The following is an 18,600-nucleotide window of genomic DNA, read 5'->3' on the forward strand; positions in this document are numbered from 1 at the left end:
GACTAAAACTGTGACATGTGCTCAGGATGGCATCACAGGACTCGGTGACTACGTAGCGAGGGACTCTAGTGACGAGGGTTGATAGCTTGCTGACTAAAATTGTGACACGCACCATGACAAAGAGGCAGACTTAAGGAGGTGCAATTTTCTTTAGCAGTGATCTAGAAAGGCACCACTGACTACTAGAACTACAACATGCAATTGGAAGGCAAACAAAACAAGGCATGGCAAAGTGAGGGGTTCTAATCAACAGAGGTAAAACTAGGCACTATAACTGCAACATGCGTTAGGCTTGAGGGGCAGGCTCCTATGTTAGTGCAAGTTGCTTTTACAGTGGCTGATTATTGACTAGAAATGCGACCTGTGCTCAGGAAGGCTCACTATAAGATGATATTGCACAGTTGGCTAAGGCAAGCAACAAAAGAGCAAGTCACTTTGCCTAAGGGGAGCTCACTGCACTATGAGAGGAAAGAGACCTTGTATTGCACAATTTGTTTTTGCAAAGGGCCACTAGATATGCTCCATGTGCTATACAAGGCAGAATTGCTCAAGTCTCAGTGTAGTGAGTCAGTGCATGCAACAAGGGTTAGTGACTATGCTTTGAGGGTTCTCAATGCGTAATGATAGGAACTTACCTTAAAGTGGACTCAGTGCACAAGTCAGGGAGGGAGAGATTTTATCAATGAGCCTCATGAATAAGCTATGCTCATCACCTTGTAAGAGAGTTCATGTATTCTCAACTTGCACTAGGCAGGAGGACCAAGAAGAACTCCATAATGGCTAAGTGTGGTACTAATAGAGTAAGATTGAGAAAAGCATCTGAACAAAACTTAAACATGGATTACACACATGAATGCCATTAATACAAGTAAGGGGAATGCACGGGACTTGTGAACAATAATCACCTTAAAACAACAACAAAGCGACACTCATTACCAGGCGTGACAGTTAAAGCGGAACATTGTGACACTTAGAACACAAGTTGCGACATAAGTGGCAACTATGTCCAGAAAGTGCGCTAAGTTGTAGGATAGTTTCTAATGTGTACTCTTTATATATAGGACCATCTAATGCAAAAGAGTGCACTAGAGCTACCTTTAGTGATGTGCAAAGGTGCACCACATACATGAGTGAAATAGTTAGAAGCGACACTTGCGACCATAAGAAGACATGAAAATGACACTTGCAAATGCTAAAGAAATTGAAAGTGACACATGACAAAGCAAAGATAACATGAAAGCACCACTTGTTAAAGTGAAAGCAAGCGAAAACTAAATCGCAAATGAGAAAGTTATACTTTTGAAAGCAAAGGTATGCAAAAGTGACTACTGGGAAAATTCACTAAAATAGAACTACAATTGCAACCAAAGCGAGGGAGACTGTCACTGGAAAGTGCACACTGATTGTCGACATAGGTTGGACATTGCGCGAGCACTATCTTGATGGATTGTGCAATCACTGTCAACAATGACTGCACAAGCAATGTGCAAGCTCTATTTCTAGAGATTATGCAAGTCTTACTATCAAGAACTGCGAAATGTAGGTCTAAGCTTGCAAAAAAAAGGTGTGCTTGTGAATTCATCAAGGGTTGAACATGCGTGAGCAAGTGACTTAGACACTTAGAACCCGGGAAGAAAACTTAAACACTTAGAAAAAAATCAATCGACCATAAAGTGACCATAGAATGATAGATCATAAGATTCTCTGTAGGCTCTAAAATTCAAGTGTATGCAAAATTATGGAGGGCGCTTGTCACAACGACAACACCACCATAAGCAACCATCTAAAGATGCAACCCTAAGGGTGTGTTGCTTACCTATATGAGCTATTTTGTTGAAGCTTGATCTTCATTCATCTAGACAATTCATTAATTTTCTCATCTAGGCACACACTCGTTCAACCATGATGTATCAAGTGTTTTTCTCACCTCCGAAAGAAATATGCACTATTTATTGATGCATAATGAATACAATCATGTAATTGGATGGTGTTATTTCCTTGAGTAGGGGGGCACGATAATGTTTACAAAAATAGGACCCTACACTACATAATCTTCTAATTTATTTATTTGTCTCATCATAATATATTCAAATAGTATTGAACATAATTAATTAATAGTTATTCAACGATGGAAATTTGATAACGAGATTCAACATTTTCATCTAGTTTGCATAGGAGAACCCAATACAATAAATCCATATCTATGAACAAGTGCAACCTCTATGAACAAGTGCAACCTCTACACTAGAAGGCTCTTATAATCATTCATACAAAATAGTATATATCGTAACAAACAATCATCTTTAGTGTATTACATGATCGTCCAATTCCTTTAACTCCTCAATTTATTTCATGGCCCAATATTACATACAAATTTGACTATGCAAAGAAAAGCTACACGTGCACCTCTTCCAAGAGTGTGAACTCAAAACAACGAAGCCCATACCAATGAATGGCCACAACATATACACTAGGAGGCATTCATAATCGCTCAAACAAAATAGAATATTTGTTACAACCAATCATCTATTATGTTTACATGATTATCCAATGTGTTTTGTTCAATTTATCTAATGGCCAAATATTACATAGAAATTTGATATGGCTTTTATTCAATTTATCTGATGGCCAAATATTACATAGAAATTTGATATGGCTTTTATTCAATTTATCTGATGGCCAAATATTACATAGAAATTTGATATAGCACTGAATGATAATTCAAGTGAGTCAAGATTGATATAGCCCAAAGTTATGCAAAACCATCACATTTTTTACAGCCTTGAGAATATTGAATGATGGCCAAATATTAAGTATAAATTTGAGAAAGAAATGAATGATAATTATCCAATGTGTTTTGTTCAATTTATCTAATGGCCAAATATTACATAGAAATTTGATATGGCTTTTATTCAATTTATCTGATGGCCAAATATTACATAGAAATTTGATATGGCTTTTATTCAATTTATCTGATGGCCAAATATTACATAGAAATTTGATATAGCACTGAATGATAATTCAAGTGAGTCAAGATTGATATAGCCCAAAGTTATGCAAAACCATCACATTTTTTACAGCCTTGAGAATATTGAATGATGGCCAAATATTAAGTATAAATTTGAGAAAGAAATGAATGATAATTCAAGTGAGTCAAGATTGCCATTGCCCATAGCTCCACTTTGCAAAACCATGTGTTTTTACAACCTTCAAAAAATCGCGTGAAAAGAATATCTATTACAACCTTTACAACCTAGCGAATATTCCATGAAAGATATTGAGGGGAAATGCCAAGATTATAAATCAATGGTTAGCCACCAAACAGTTTTCAACCTAGGTACCAAAAAAGCTGCAGGGAGGAAGTCTGGTCATCATCAGAAAATTTTTGTTTTGTAATTGAATTGCATGATAGAATAAGACAACGAAATTCTATAAATTGTGTTACTTTTCACACAATTCACTCACTTTCTTAAATCTATAACTTCATTTAGTCATTGTAATTGAATTGCATAATAGAATAAGCCATAAAGAAATTCTAAAAGATATATCTTAAGTTTATAAATTTTATGCGTTCATCAAACTATTCACTCCACATTTTGTTCAATCTATATGTTCATTTTGAGATGAATAAACATTAAAATTTCCACGAAACTCATATCGCATACATAAAACATTTTATTCAGATTGATGTTAGTACGTACATGATACCTCTCGATATTACTACCGCCTGCTTCCTTTCACTATTCTAATCATGGCATTGCTGAACTCACTTCGGTTAGACCAAAAGTTGGTTGAAATTCAACCAAACAAAATGGAACTGTTTTCTTACTTTGGGGGAAGGGATAAAATCTTATATGCTGGAGGAAAATAAATGCAAAAACAAAATTATATACTGGTTGTATGTACATGCAATACAATGATCTCTTGACCATATGCACCTCAACCAGCCAACTAAATTACATAAAATATCAAAATAACATACGAGATAATAGCAGCTGGATTAAGAAACGATGCAATACAGTGATCTTTTGACCATGATGCACCTCAAATAGCCAGATAGATTATATAAAATATCAAAATAATATACACGAGATAAAGAGCAGCTTCGATTAAGACACGAATAAGACCTCATTTACAACGGCCCTAAAGTGAAAGCACAACAGAAAACCCTGAAAAGATGCCGACAACAATTTGAAACCATTTAAGCGCAATTTCCAGAGAAAAATTCACTGTTAGAACTTAGGATTACTGTGAAACAGAATCCATTGAAAATATCTTGGGTTTTTGAACAAGGTAGAAAACATAGATTCATATGATTGGGAAATCAAATCAATGGAACATGCACATCATCATGTTAAAGAGATTTCATACCTTAGCAGCAAAATGTTTCTGGAAAAGAAATAAAGACATTTTATGATACTCATCCCTTGCATGACTGAAATTTCTCATGTCCACGGGTTACTACTCAAAAACTCACGTCTCCAAAGGTTAAATGGTCAAGCTGTAATACTCAGGAACTAAACTTTCTTAATAGTTGCCAACGCTAATTTGCGTTGGCAGCATCCTGATATTTTCCAAAAATAGACTCCTACTCCAGCAAGTGTTCAGGATTCTAAAAAAATTATAAAAGCAGAAAAGAAATACCAAAACATGGATCTTTGATCAAATAAATAGCATGTTTGCTGTCAAAATTGCAACCCTCATTAGCGTGCAATAGACATCCAGATAGAAAAGGGCTTAACAGTCCTAGTGGAAGCTACAACAAGGCTACACAAACCCCACCTTTTGAAGCTTCCAAAAATGAAGAATACCAGCTGTCTGGCAAACTATTATTGAATATACAATGCAGGGCATAAATATCCTTGGCATATGGGAACAAGTCAAATGCCAATTCATACCGATGTGACCTTGGATGATGTCACCAGTTCCTTTGTTATCATAAGATACTGCTGTGCTGTACCATATGAAGATAAGCGTAGACAGCAAGATTCTTGATTTGCATCCAAGCTAATAGAAGAAATAACTATTTTCTGTTTGTTATATTCAGAAGAGAAGAGATAAGGCTGCCCCTTCATTCATTGATGATGTTTTAATAAAAATGCCGTTGAAAACTGCAGGAAAAATCCACTACCAACCTCTCAGAGTTCTAACCGACTGTCAGCACTTTCATCCATGTAAGGGGCCAAACAAGCTTGTCAAACTTCAGCATCTGAATGAACTAAAAATCCACCCATCATGCTTTATCACATCCCTTTTATATAACCTAGAAATCTGACCACAGCTTATTAGATGCAATAGCTAGTTAACAGGTTTGATGAGACTCTGCTGGTGCTGAGATTTTCAAATCTTTGAGACCAGGTATATCCCCATTTACAGAATGGGTAAATGCATCAATGGTCTTATTTTGATTCCTTGCCAAATCCACATTGTCCTCTTTACTGCAAGCCTGATTATTAACAGAACCAGGAACAGCAGAACTCTTGACACCCTTGAAATATGTTGAGAATGGAAACATTTCCGCACAAAGCAATCCCCATCCTACAAAATCAAGGAGAAAACATCATAATCAAATACACCGTAAATACTCTTAACAAATACCTTTCATTGAAGAGAAGCAATTATTCAAAATCAGCAAGAGCCTTAAGGTAGCAATTGCCTCCTGTAGATAAATTACTCAGAATGCAACACCATTTACTCTCTCAAACTGATTTACCAAGCACACTAGCTTAGGCAAATGATCCAAGGACTGAAAGAATGGTAAGATTAAAATTTAATATAATTACCCTGTATGTTTATTGCAGCTTCTGAGTCTTCACAATATTTCTGAATGTGTGGTACTCAAACCCATCACTATTATAATCAGAAAGAAATTGTAGATACAAGGAAAAGTTAAGATACGTGATATGACAATATATCTTAATTATGCACATCTGAACAGTACTAATTACTTTCATTGATTGCCAACTCTTAACATTAATTGATCCACGAAGACTTGCCCTTATGAAGACGACATCATTCTCTAATGCAAGTTATTTTTTGTTGTTTGTTGATCACTTTTATAGGAAAATGGGGCTGTATTTTTTTGAAGTTGAAATCAAATCTGTTTAATGAGTTCAAGACGTTCAGGCTTTAATAGAAAACCAACATGGGATCAGATAAACATGGTGAATTTTCCTATTGGATTTTTTAAAATTTTTATAGCAAAATGGAGTGGTACAGAGACGAAAGGGCGTTATGGAGATGGTTAGGTATATGTTAAAGAACACAGTTGTTCCTTACAAGTATTGGGTGGAAGTAGGGCACACATCAGTGTATCTGCTCCACTGGTCTCCAACAAAAGTGATACACAAGAAGACTCCAAAAGAAGCATGGTCTAGATGGAAACTCCAAGTAAGACATCTCATAGTTTTGGTTCAGTGGGATATGCATAGGTTCCTAAAGAAAAAAGGAACAAGCTCGAGGCAGAAAGGATTAAAATGATAATCACAGGGTATAGTGACAACGATAAAGATAAGTTGGTTGATGTTAAGACTAACACAACATGTCTTGGTCGTGATGTGGTAATTGATGAAAACATACGGATGTTTAGAAATAAATGAGATTGAAAGTTGCTAAAAATGAAGAGGTATGGCTGAAAACACAGGTTCAATGGATGGGGGGCAAATCAACATGTAGAAATCACCTCTTAGTATGACTCCCATGAACTTTCTAGCCAAGAGCATGTAGAAATAGTTTAGATCACTAGGAAACCAATATTATTTTGTAGCAGCACGAGAGAGAAAAGACCATAATGATGCACAACTCCTATAATAATGCTCACTCGGATGATCTGCTTGATATGAGCCAAGAAGGTAGACCAAAAATAGGTAAGACCTCTAGTATGGTGAATTATAATGATGATGTTCACTTGGATGAGCAGGGAGGTAGACCAAAAAGAGGTAACAAATCTAGTATGTTGAATCAAGTTTTCATGGCTAACCTTCAAAACTCTTTTGATCCTTCAGAATATAAGGAAACCAAAGGCAACCCAAGGTGGGAAAAGATTATGCAAGCCAAACATGAGATTGATGAACAATCAAACATGGGCTCTTACATAATTGCCTCCAACTTCCAAGGAAGAAACTCATTGGCTACAAATGGATCTAGAACATCAAGTTTAAGGAAGATGGGGCACTTGACAAGCAGAAAGCAAGGCTGGTTGCACATGGTTTTATTCATAAGGGATTGACAGAAGGAGATATTTGCTTCCACAGCAAAAATAGAAACAATCCAGATGTACCAAAAGTCGGAGGGGTAGGTGGTCAGTTAACCAAAGCATAATCGACAGGATCAAATGCTTCATCTACAGAAACATCTGCTTCTGTGGGATCTTCAAATGGATCTGGATATGGATCAACGACTAGTGCTCTTCGTGGTGCTTCTGGAAAAAGGTATGAATCAACCCAGGTGGCTACTAGGCCTCCATCTTGGCAAGGAACCATGCATGCATCCAGAAGGCCTAACTGACCATATAGAGGTAGGCAGGGGTGGAAAATGAATGAATTCAGGGTGGCGTAGCTAAAAAGAAGTTCATATGCTACGTAGCATGGACTGACTGTGCTTTATGGGTGTGACCACTTAGTTTTGGTTGTGATAACACAGTTTGGCCGGAAACTGTATTAGATGGATGTGAAAAGTGTCTTTCTCAGTGGTACTTTGGAGGAAAAAGTATACACATACCAGTCCCATTATAGGGAAGAAACATTTGGTATGTAGACTAAAGGAAGCTCTTTGTGGGGTTAAGCAAACTCCCAAGACATGGTACATCAAAATTGATAGATATTTTCCAATGTAACAGAGGGACCCATCCCCCCTAAAAAAATCTGTGTACCATGCTTTCCCACGTTCTGAGGATGACTTGTGGACCTTAGGAAACATCCCCAAATTGCTGGAGACTTTATCAGCCACTCAGGGGTTTGCTCGCTATCCCCAAGACGTTCCAGGCAGATTTCAGGGATTTATGGGAATATTTCAGGCATAATCCGGGCATATATCCTCAATTTTGACAATCATGGACATCAATGATTGGACAATATGATCATTTACCCATCCATTATTTTTGTATTGCAATGAATCTAAATCTGTTGTACAAGTTGCTGTTCAAAATCTTTGTTTCATTTTCAATTTCTGGTGAATTAAATATTTTCAGCAACAAAATTACAAGCAGGAAAGAAGCCTCCATATCAAGAAAACAGGAAATGCAAAATTTCAAAGGGCTGATCCTTGTGGTTATTGCTCTTTATTTTTCTCATTTTTCAAGTCATCTCTACTTTTACATATTGTAAATGGGTTCCCAGAGTCATTCAAGTCCAGTGCTTCCACCATCCCAATCTCAAGCATTTGAAAACAATCAGATAGTGGTGACTTGGACTAGATACTAAATGCATGAAAAAAATTCATATTCAATTACATTCCTAATCCGAAATATGAATCTAATCTCTTTACAGGACCAAAGTATTTTATGATGGTTAACAACACAGCTGTAAAAGTCTGCAAACCTATTAAGTAGGGAATGCCGTTTACACTTAACATAGTCATCGTTAACAAGAAACATGAAGAAAAGCTGCTATAGAGATAACTCTGTCTCATAGAATTCTCAAGTGCAAGGGCTGTCAATAATACTATATAGTATAATTTGTCATGCTTACAAGCTTGAGGCAACTACAAATGTTAATAATTAATTCTCAGTGTGTGTGTGTGTGTATATATATAATTTCTGTCCCCAGCCCATCATCCCCTAAAATATTTGGGGGTGTGCTCTAGCCATCCCAGAGATGTGTACCCCCATCCTGAAAACCAGTGCAACATAAATATTTGCAAGACTAGGGATTTGAAAGATGTCCTTCTTATCCTAGGGCCTAATCTCTACATCAAAAGTGAGAATGATAATGTTATGATTCTAGTAATATTTGATGACATCACCATTACAGGAAGTGAGCAACAGCAGTTGCAGAGGTAAAATGAAAGTTATATTTAGCATTTGATATGACATTAATCATTTATCTAGTATGGTGAATTATAATGATGATGTTCATTGGGATGAGCTGGCTAGAATGAGCCATGAAAGTAGACCAAAAAGTGGTAATGCATATAGTACATTTAATTATGCTCTGATGGCTAACCTTCAAAATTCTTTTGATCCATAGGCAACCTGTAACGAACAGAGTTTGTTCATGATTTAATTAATCCAGAATGCTTGGAATACAGTAAAGAAGTCCATATAGGAGTATATAATATATTGTATGTTGTGTAAATGAATGATATATTATTTACTCCTATATGGACTTCTTCACTATATTCCAAGTATTCTGGATTGATTAACTCTTGAACAAACTCTGTTCGTTACACAACCCAAGATGGGAAAAGACTATGCAGGTCAAACATGAGACTGATGAAGAATCAAACATGGGCTCCTACATCATTTCCCCAACGAAGAAACACATTGGCTGCAAATGGATCTATGAAGCCAAATTTAAGGAAGATGAGAAACTTGACATGAACAAAGCAAGGTGGGTTGCAAAGAGATTTGATCGTAAAGAAGGGATCATTAGACTTGGACATTTAGGGGCATCTAGTCAAAATGATGGGTATACCCATGCAAAAACTGTAGAGGATCTAGACTTGGATAATTATGGGAATTCTATGTTGTGAATTTGTGATTTGATTGTACATGGTAGTATAACTATTTTTTAACCATGTAGGCCATTTAGAGAGTCAATGTTTGTCATTCCATGCATGGTTGATTCTTTTTAGAACTGTCTGATACTACATTAGATTGAGACGACTTCGATTGCCATTCACAATACACTTTCGAAAACAAGCCAGATCAGAGTTCCAATATTTTGCAATGTAAACCAAGATTGGCCCTGAGTAATGTTGCTACTAGTAAATTGATTGTTTCACTGATAGCTTATGTAATTAAGGTGACAATACTGTATCCGTGTAATTTAGCTTTATATCTTCAGGATATACTTGTTTCCTTTTGTCCACTGTTGACTTTTCACTAGTAACAACCTTTAGACTATTATAATTAATGAATGTGCTGAGGCTTCTGTATTCATAATTCGTACTTCAACTTATGAAATATTCCTGATCTACACGGGTCAACCAGTGTCTCCTTGTCAATCTTTGAAATAGTTATTTCCTTTCATTTTAGTCTTTTAACTTCAGTAAGAAACATTTGACTTAATTTTCCCCTTTCCTTTTTCTGACAAATCTCTATCCTTTTTCCTAATAATTTTCTAATTCATTTTTTTATCGATCAACTTCAAGAGTGAGGAACCTGTGTTCAATTCATACTCTAAGATTTTAATGATATACTACAACAAAAGTCAATGGAAATAACTGATGAGAAAAGATGAACTATTTCTCAATTCATTTTATACACAGGAGGTGGAATGGTTCTTACTTGATGCGGCACTTGTATCATGAAATGTTGTTTCTAACAGTTTGTGCACAGACACACAACTCTTCAACTTCCATTCCATGATTCTTCCGAAAGCACGATCTCTGCTTTAATCAATCAAAATGCTTTAGGTGCTGCTTTACTTCCAAACATATCTCTCTCCCTCTCTCTCTCTCACACACAAAAATTTTCAATCGATTATCAGATATATTGAAAAATCGAACCTTGGACCAATATTGTTAACAGAATCTTCAATCAACTTGATCGCTTCTTCCTTTCTCTCAGGAGACAGAAGGAATAGCATCTCAGCAGCAGCAGCTCTATGCACCAATGAATCTAACAATCAGTCATATAGATGCATGTTAGTTCATCTAACCAAAATTCCGGGACATGATTTCGAGCTTCAATGCAGAGATTATATGATAGACTGCAGCTACACAAACCTCTGTGATTTTCAAGGAATGACTCATTAACCTCCAACAAAGACTTATCATGTGGCACCCTGCAAAAAAGGGAACAAGAATTTCTAAACAAGGAGAAATCCATATTGGAACCAAAGTAGGCACATATCAATCATAATATCAGAGTACAATTCAATGCAAATTTATTAACAGATTTGTCCTTCCTGTTTCCTTACCCTAGACTAGGTCTCTCAATCTCTATAACATTTCGAACAAGCTTCTCCGTTGATGTCTGAGCCGGAGGCAAACTGTCCACCTTGTGGAAAAAGCGTATCTGAAAAATTCAAACTATGTGTCAAACATCACGATTCATATTGAAGGGAGGATGAATATCAACAAGGAATGGGTGTCATGTCTTTACAGACACGTATGTATTATTTACAGTATGAACTTTGAGATAAGACATATATATTAATAAGCAGAAAGAAATTAACCTTCATATCAATGTTGATCAGAACTAAATTAATTAGTCAGTGAATGGCTGTATTGTTGTTGATCTCTAATTAGGCAGGATTTATAGTTATGTCTTGCTAGATGGCTGTTGAGATTTTCAGCTTGCAGATCTCCTACTGGATGTTAAATTGTAGTTGTCATAATTAATTTGCAGGGCTTCATAATTTTATGGATATAGAAGTTGCTCACACAATTGCTTCCCATATATATGAAGGCTCTTTCTCATTAAGGGGACTGCCTTCAATTTTGCAAACTAAATTATTGTGATCAACTTACAGGCCATACGTATATGATGTGACTTAATAATACATAAGATGTTTTGCTGTATTCTCCAGTCCTGTACGTTTGATATGTTATCCTTATGCTTGATGTTGTGTAAACATGTAGCACACCTAACATAATTGTGTGTAAAATTCCTTCTAAATCCAAAATTCACAGATCTCTATTCAACAGTTGTCAAAAATCTAAGATCATGCTTGATGGTACGCCATTAGCTTTTACAAGATTTGGTGAACTTATAAAGTCACTGATAGTGTTAACATAGAATAACTAGTGTTAGTAGCTATAGCCTATAACGAATATCAAGTGATCAGTTTCAGTAAGTTTACCCATTAGCAAGCAGTTAATTCTAGTAGTTTTAATAGTTAAATCAGCTATTGAGTAAATTACTGGAAAAGTGAAAATTATTGATTGCAACAGTCTTACTGAAACCGCTTGGCCAGCATTGATAATGGTTAAAGACTCGAGAGAAGACATGCCTTGGTTGTAGAGAGCACAAAGCCACAATGTTATATCTTGCAGATTATAAAGTAGCATCTGTTCAGTTAACCTTCAAACAGGTTGACTGTTCACCATATCCTTCTATAGCATTTTTATCAAACTGAATAGTAAATGAAGACTTTAGCATTTGCATGTCGTTTATGAATTGACTTTCATTCTCATTAAATAATAATTAAGTGTAAAATAAAATCAAAATGAAAGGGAAGTGCATACCAAACATCGATGAACCTCCGGATCATCTGGATCCAATCTAAGTTGTCGCTTAACAGCCTGCCAGAAACAGCAAAAGAAAATTAAATTTTATTGCAAATGACTAAATACCAACTAAACTAACCAGGTTAATAACATGCATCAAGCAACAGATGTCTTTTACCAACAGCCCCCAAAGGAAATTTATATATAGGACCCTTGACAGAAACTGTGAAACAAAATGTTGGCTTACTTTATGTTTGGTATTTACTCTTCTTATTTTATCACACCATTTCAGTGGAAAGCAAACATAGTACTAAGAAATTTTGATGCAGGAAAACTGAAAAGGGCATCTAATCACAGATAAAATACGAAAACATAATTCTATTAATGTCCAACAAACGACCACAAAAGTAGGTGAATGGAACTAAATGATACATCTAGTGTGAACACAATGTGGAAGTGCAAAAGCAACTCCGCGTTAATGCTAAATGCAGATAAAGGAAGCTATAGAAAAAGTGCAGCACAGATAAGTATCTAGCTAACCAAAGTATCATATGAAGATGATGTCAATATCTCTAGAGCCTGATGACCAAAGGCGGCAAGGGGGGTGACTGGGGCACTAGCTTGCTATCAAAATCCTCAAGAACCATGGCGGGATCTGACCATGCGAACCTGGTGGAAATGTAGGGGCAAGGAAGCCATGCTCTCCTACCATCCAAGGACAAAAGAAAAAAACTTTGGATATGTCTCTGGCTATTTAGTTGAGGTTTGAAGGTGGTATTTTGACGAGCAGGAGGTTTGGTCCAAACTGGTAACCAGTCAAGCCAATGTTGCATGAAGCGAAGACCTTTTTTGGATGCAGATACGTGGAAGCATCATTTCCCAAAAATCTAGGAAGCGAAGCATCTAGGAAGCAAAGCATCTAGGAAGCGTCTACTATCTATCTATCTATCTATCTATATATATATATATATATATATATATTTGCATTTATATTTATATTAAAAAAGGAAACATCCAAAATACCAAATTAGTTGTATAAGATATGAAAACATGCATATTTATTTTTTGTACATAAAACAAGATAGATATGGCATCCATTATACATCAATGATTAATTATTCGAGCATCAATCATCTAGATGCACCAACCATCTAGAATCTAGATTCTTCTCCTCTTGTCTCACCTTTGCCTCTATCTCCAATGTCTAGGGATATTAGTCAATGTTTCCCAGTTTTGATCAAACTACCTAATCCAAGCCTTAAAATATGGTGGAAAAAGCTTAACATGCTTGATCAATGATTTTGACTTGATTGAAAGGTAATTTTTTGCTAAGGCCATCGCAGAGTTCAACAATTAACACCACCAACGTTGTAGTACATGAGCACATATAGGGCTTGGTGCTCTTGATTAAATGCCAATCACATACCCTCATACACAATATAATCTAATGAAATGCCACAATCTCATTGATCTTGAATTCATGAAAATTGTTAAGTCTACTGAATTTTGAATAGGATATGAAATTCTATTTCTCCATATGAAGTCCAATGAGGTTGGAACCTAAGTCACCAGATTCGGCGAACAAAATCGTTGAAGTTCGAAATTCTCCGAATTTGAAAGGAAAACGAATTTAATCGTTCGAGTTCGCCAAATTTTATGGCAAACTTGAATTTAATGACGAATTCGAATTTTTTGGCGAATAAAATCGTTGAAGTTCGTTTGCGGTTCGAAAAAATTCGTTTAGGGTTGAAAAAAATTCGTTGAAGTTCGTTTTTTACGCGCGTTTTACCAAATGAACACTCTGCGGGTTTCATTATTTTCCAGGTTTCATTGCTCGCTAATCACAACTTCACCGGAGGGTTTCATTGTCTCAATGTTACGTTTGAAATAAGATGACGTGTCCCTCAACGTGGCATATGATTTAGATGGCGGGTTTAATTTCAATATTTAATATGTTTTACATTTCTGTGACAGTTGTCGGCGGTTGAGGCAACGGTCCTTATTTCTCTCACGTATTTATAAATTCAATTTCACTTTAAACTCTTTTTCTTGATAATAAACACACGGGATGGTATGCCGTTTGAGTTTAAAAATAATTTATTTTTCATACCCTACATTGACCAAATACACGGCCGGTTCCTATCCACCTTAGTAACTTCACATTTATTAAAAAAAATATTAAATCAATTAAGTGAAAGTAATAGTTCATAAATTTGGACACATTGTGGACCTATGTTTATGTTCCAAAACATTTAACGCGTTTCTCCTAGTTTATTATTACTGGATAAGGTGGAACCAAATTGTAAGCCCCAATGTTACATGATTTTTGAAAAGTGGCGGACCTTAAGAAGTTGTGGCTCTTTATTTTTTATTAAGATACACTTCTATATGCATAACTCATATGTACAGAAAACGGTAAAGCAAAGGGAATCTATTTCTAATTTTATCCAGATGTACCATTTGGCAGTATTGAAAGAAGTTGATACCAGCTAAGTCATTGTTCAATTTAGTTGTTTTATGATTTCATAAGAAGAATACTATTATACTACATCACTGTCATATGAAAATTCTAAACTGTTATGCCAACAATCCTTTTGAAAATGCTCAACTTTTCTAGCCTCTGTTCTCTTGCTAAGCCAAAAATTTATTTGAATTTGACTTTAAATTGATTATATATATATATATATACATTTTTTTTCGAATTTCTATATGTCGAACTTTATTGACAAAATTTTAGTTGCCGAACTTTATTCGAATTTCATGGTCGCCGAACTCGAACTCGAACACGAACCTGGTGACTTAGGTTGGAACCACTCTCACACATCCCAAGTCATTTCATGGTAATGTTAAAAATTTAAGTAAAAGTGACATCACTTTTACTTTAATAATTTAACATTACCATGAGGGAACATCTAGGAAGCATCTGAGCATCAAGGGAGCACCTCGGGAGCGTTCGAGAAGCCCCAACCCAACTTCAGTGAAAGAAAAAATAAAAATAAAATTTAGAACCCTATGGAACCACACATCTCCCTCTGGATCTGTGTGGGTTTGTGAGCTCGAACCTCCATATATTTACGCAGCAAAGACTTTTCCAAATTCACGGATTGGGCTCACGCGGTTCCAAATTTCTAGGAATTGCCTCAAAACAGCAGACCCACGGATCCAATTTTTTGATCCGTAGTTCTGTCGGAGGATTGCCCAAGGAACTATACGAGACGCGGTTTCGGCCTTGGATCCTTGGGGAGCGGGGGAGAATCGTGCAACATTGGGTCAAACTAACAGATCATATAGGGTTGGGTAATGAACCAGTAGAAAATCTTGGTTGGAGGGCCAATTTGTACCAGTTAGGTACCAAACCAGATAGAGTTGGGTAATGAAGTAGTACAAAAACTTGGTTGGAGGGCCAATTTGTACTGGTTAGGTACCAAACTAGCTTTGTACTGGTTAGGTACCAAACCAATACAAACAACCCTAACTAGCTGATTAGATCTCATATATGTGTGGGGACTCTAGCAACCCTGATGGCAGATTTTCAAGTCGTTTTGGAGGAAACAAAGGGTTGTTTCCCTCCCAAAACAAGCTCACCTTGGCTATAAAACCAACCCTCACCCTCCTAAACTGTAAACCTAAACAAAAAACCTGACTCAACCTTGGCAATGTTGGCAATCAATGGTAATGTTAAATTCTTAAACATTACCATTAATTTTTTCAAAATGTTTGAGAGTGGTTCAAACCTTCTCAGCCATCATACAGTGAAAGTAGAATTTCATATCTCTCCAAATTCGGTAAGCTTAACATTTTTCGAGATTTTAGGTTTGGTAGGATTATAACTTTTTCATCGAATTCTATCATGTATTAGGGCATGGGATTGGCATTTAATCAAGTGCATGAATCCCATTATGTACCTCCAGCGTTGGCCCTGCGTCAGCCCCAAGAAGCCCTGCGTCAGCTCTCTGACCCTCTGTGTGAGCTACGCTGGCCTCTCTGGTGCTCTGTGCAGCACTTAGCTGCCTCTGCGTGGCCCTACGTGAACACTGGCTCTCTCTGGCTGCTCTGGTGCTCTTCCGGCACTATCTCTGCCTCTCTGTACTCAATGCCCCTAAGCTGCTCTCCAATCACTGATTCTATCTCTCTTAGCGAACCCCGCTCTAGAGAATAGAATGACTGATCATCTGGTGTGTTCTCCAAGTGACCCTCAAGCCTCCTCTTATACTTTTCCTGTTGACATCTCAACGGCAGAGATTAAGTCCCTAATCAACGGCTAAGATTAGATCTGGCTTGATCCATGTCTTTTGGACCATTTTAACACAGATTAATATTAATACACATTAATATTTTATTTTCCCTAAGTTTAGACTTACGGACTCCATTAATAATATTAATTATTTTAATATCTCCTGATCTGTTTAGAATATGCCCAAACCCTTTCTGGGTATTGGAGATCTCATGTGCCCCAGCCTCTCCACCAAATTTCATGGCTAGAGCACATCTGATGCTACCCCAAATCAACATAAGCATTGATGTTTGTTGCATTCCCCTTCTCCAAAAGTTGAAATGTTGCAAAATGAAGCGAAGACTTTACTAAGAAAGACGATGTACCCAAGTGAACCAAGAAACCCCCAGGTTAGCCTTCCATCTTCCTGATGGGCATTGCCCAATCCCTAGACCCTGATGATGATGACTTGTCATCCCTTTGGAGGGATGGTACACTTCTTGACTATGATGTCATGCCCTAGGATTGTAACACCACCTTATATGGCCTAGAGTGATGATCTGAGGCTTTTTGATGATGACGTATGGTTAAGGAAAGGTTTGGCTTGTGGATACACCATTGATATCTAGGAGATCACTTAAGGTGGGGAGCACTCTTTAATCATTTTTAGCACCTTGCTTGATGAAGATCTTCACCTTGGGAGGATGACATTGTTGAGAATGTTGTCATTGATGTCAAAGCAAGAGGAGATGTAGCAAGTACAGGCTAGTGTAGGACGCAGAGTGAGTGAAGATATCATCATGAGTTCACAGGATGATGCAGTTTAACCATTAAACCATAGTTGCAACATAAACCCTGATTGATTGGTTGAAACCCTAACCCTAAGAATTGGGTACCTTGATGCAAATGACAATGATGCAGTTTGATGTCACGATGTGTTGAGGTCTTGATAGAACCCTAGCCACCAGATGAAACCCTAGTCCTAAGGTTTGGGTTCCTTGGATGATGGAGACACCTCGCCTTTAAATGGAGTTTTGAAGTTGCTCATTGAGTTTGTATTAAAAACCTCTCTAGATAAATTCTACTCATCTTGTTGATTCTGGTGGTATGTGGAGCATTTCATGGGCACTCGCAGTTTGTGAGATACGCTTGGTCAAAGTTGTGCACTAGATTTTTGGCTCACAACCCCAAGGACTACTGAAGTGGCACTATATGGTCGCATAAATGATGTGGCAGTTTTGTTGATGTGTTGTTATTTAAGAATATTGCTCAAAAGGATTGAGGGTCCCAACATATTGATGTTGTGGGGACATATGAAGGAGTTTCTATTAAAGTTAATAAGGTCATGGAGGTAGATAAAATCAAATTGGTCCACTTTAATAAATATAAGAATTATTAAGTCAAGTCCCACTAGCACAACCAGTTGAGGATGGGCCTCGTCAACAAGGAGACCCAGGATCAAACCTCATGGGGGTGGTTATGCCCTGTGCTAGGGGGAGGAGACATGCTTAAAAATCCAGTCAACTAAGGGTTGGTGTGCCCTAGGCCGGTGCGATCCCCGGCTGACTTTGATGGCTTAGATGCCCCTAGGCCGCAGCTCCTCAAGCCACAGGTCAAGCCAAGAGGATCACAGGCAACTTGACAAACAAACAAAAAATATAAGAATTAATAATAAAAAAAAGAGAAAAAGAAAAAGGAAGGAGAATTAGTCAATAACGGTCATCGTGGAAGAGAAGTTAATGTATCTCAATAGTTTTGGATCAACAAATTAAAATTTAAATAAAGAAGGGTTCCAATTACCTCCAAAATACCTCATGTCAGCTCCAAATGTATGTTCATGAATCTATATAAATGGACTCATTCTTCTCTAAATGGAGTAAGAAAATTCACTCTCCCTTTATTTGTGGCTAAGGCAATGATCAATGTTCGATCTCTGTAAAATAGAATTTTGTGGAGAAGAGCCACAAATCAGTCTTGAAGCAGCGAAGTTTGTTTGGGGTTTGTGGTTTCGGCTGCTTAAAGGAAATTTGCTCAATTGACCGAGTTGACGAGAA

General features: G+C 36.9%; 1 protein-coding gene across 1 annotated transcript in view; it reads right to left on the reverse strand.

Annotated features, from left to right (window-relative positions):
• Positions 1 to 4,349: 4,349 nt before the first annotated feature.
• EMB2753 (tetratricopeptide repeat (TPR)-containing protein) overlaps positions 4,350 to 18,600 on the reverse strand; it is a 333,581-nt gene continuing 319,330 nt past the window's right edge. The window contains exons 21-26 of the mRNA XM_089432854.1: positions 12,352 to 12,408; positions 11,082 to 11,179; positions 10,888 to 10,946; positions 10,669 to 10,780; positions 10,448 to 10,548; positions 4,350 to 5,538 (exon numbers count right to left, since the gene is read on the reverse strand). Coding sequence (XP_089288980.1) covers positions 5,303 to 5,538; positions 10,448 to 10,548; positions 10,669 to 10,780; positions 10,888 to 10,946; positions 11,082 to 11,179; positions 12,352 to 12,408 — 663 coding nt within the window. The 3' untranslated portion in view covers positions 4,350 to 5,302. The remainder of the gene's footprint in view (positions 5,539 to 10,447; positions 10,549 to 10,668; positions 10,781 to 10,887; positions 10,947 to 11,081; positions 11,180 to 12,351; positions 12,409 to 18,600) is intronic.

This window comes from Pinus tabuliformis, chromosome 5_1, assembly GCF_031772625.1.
Source record: "Pinus tabuliformis cultivar Carrire ecotype Pingquan chromosome 5_1, CPIR1, whole genome shotgun sequence".
NCBI lineage: Eukaryota > Viridiplantae > Streptophyta > Pinopsida > Pinales > Pinaceae > Pinus > Pinus tabuliformis.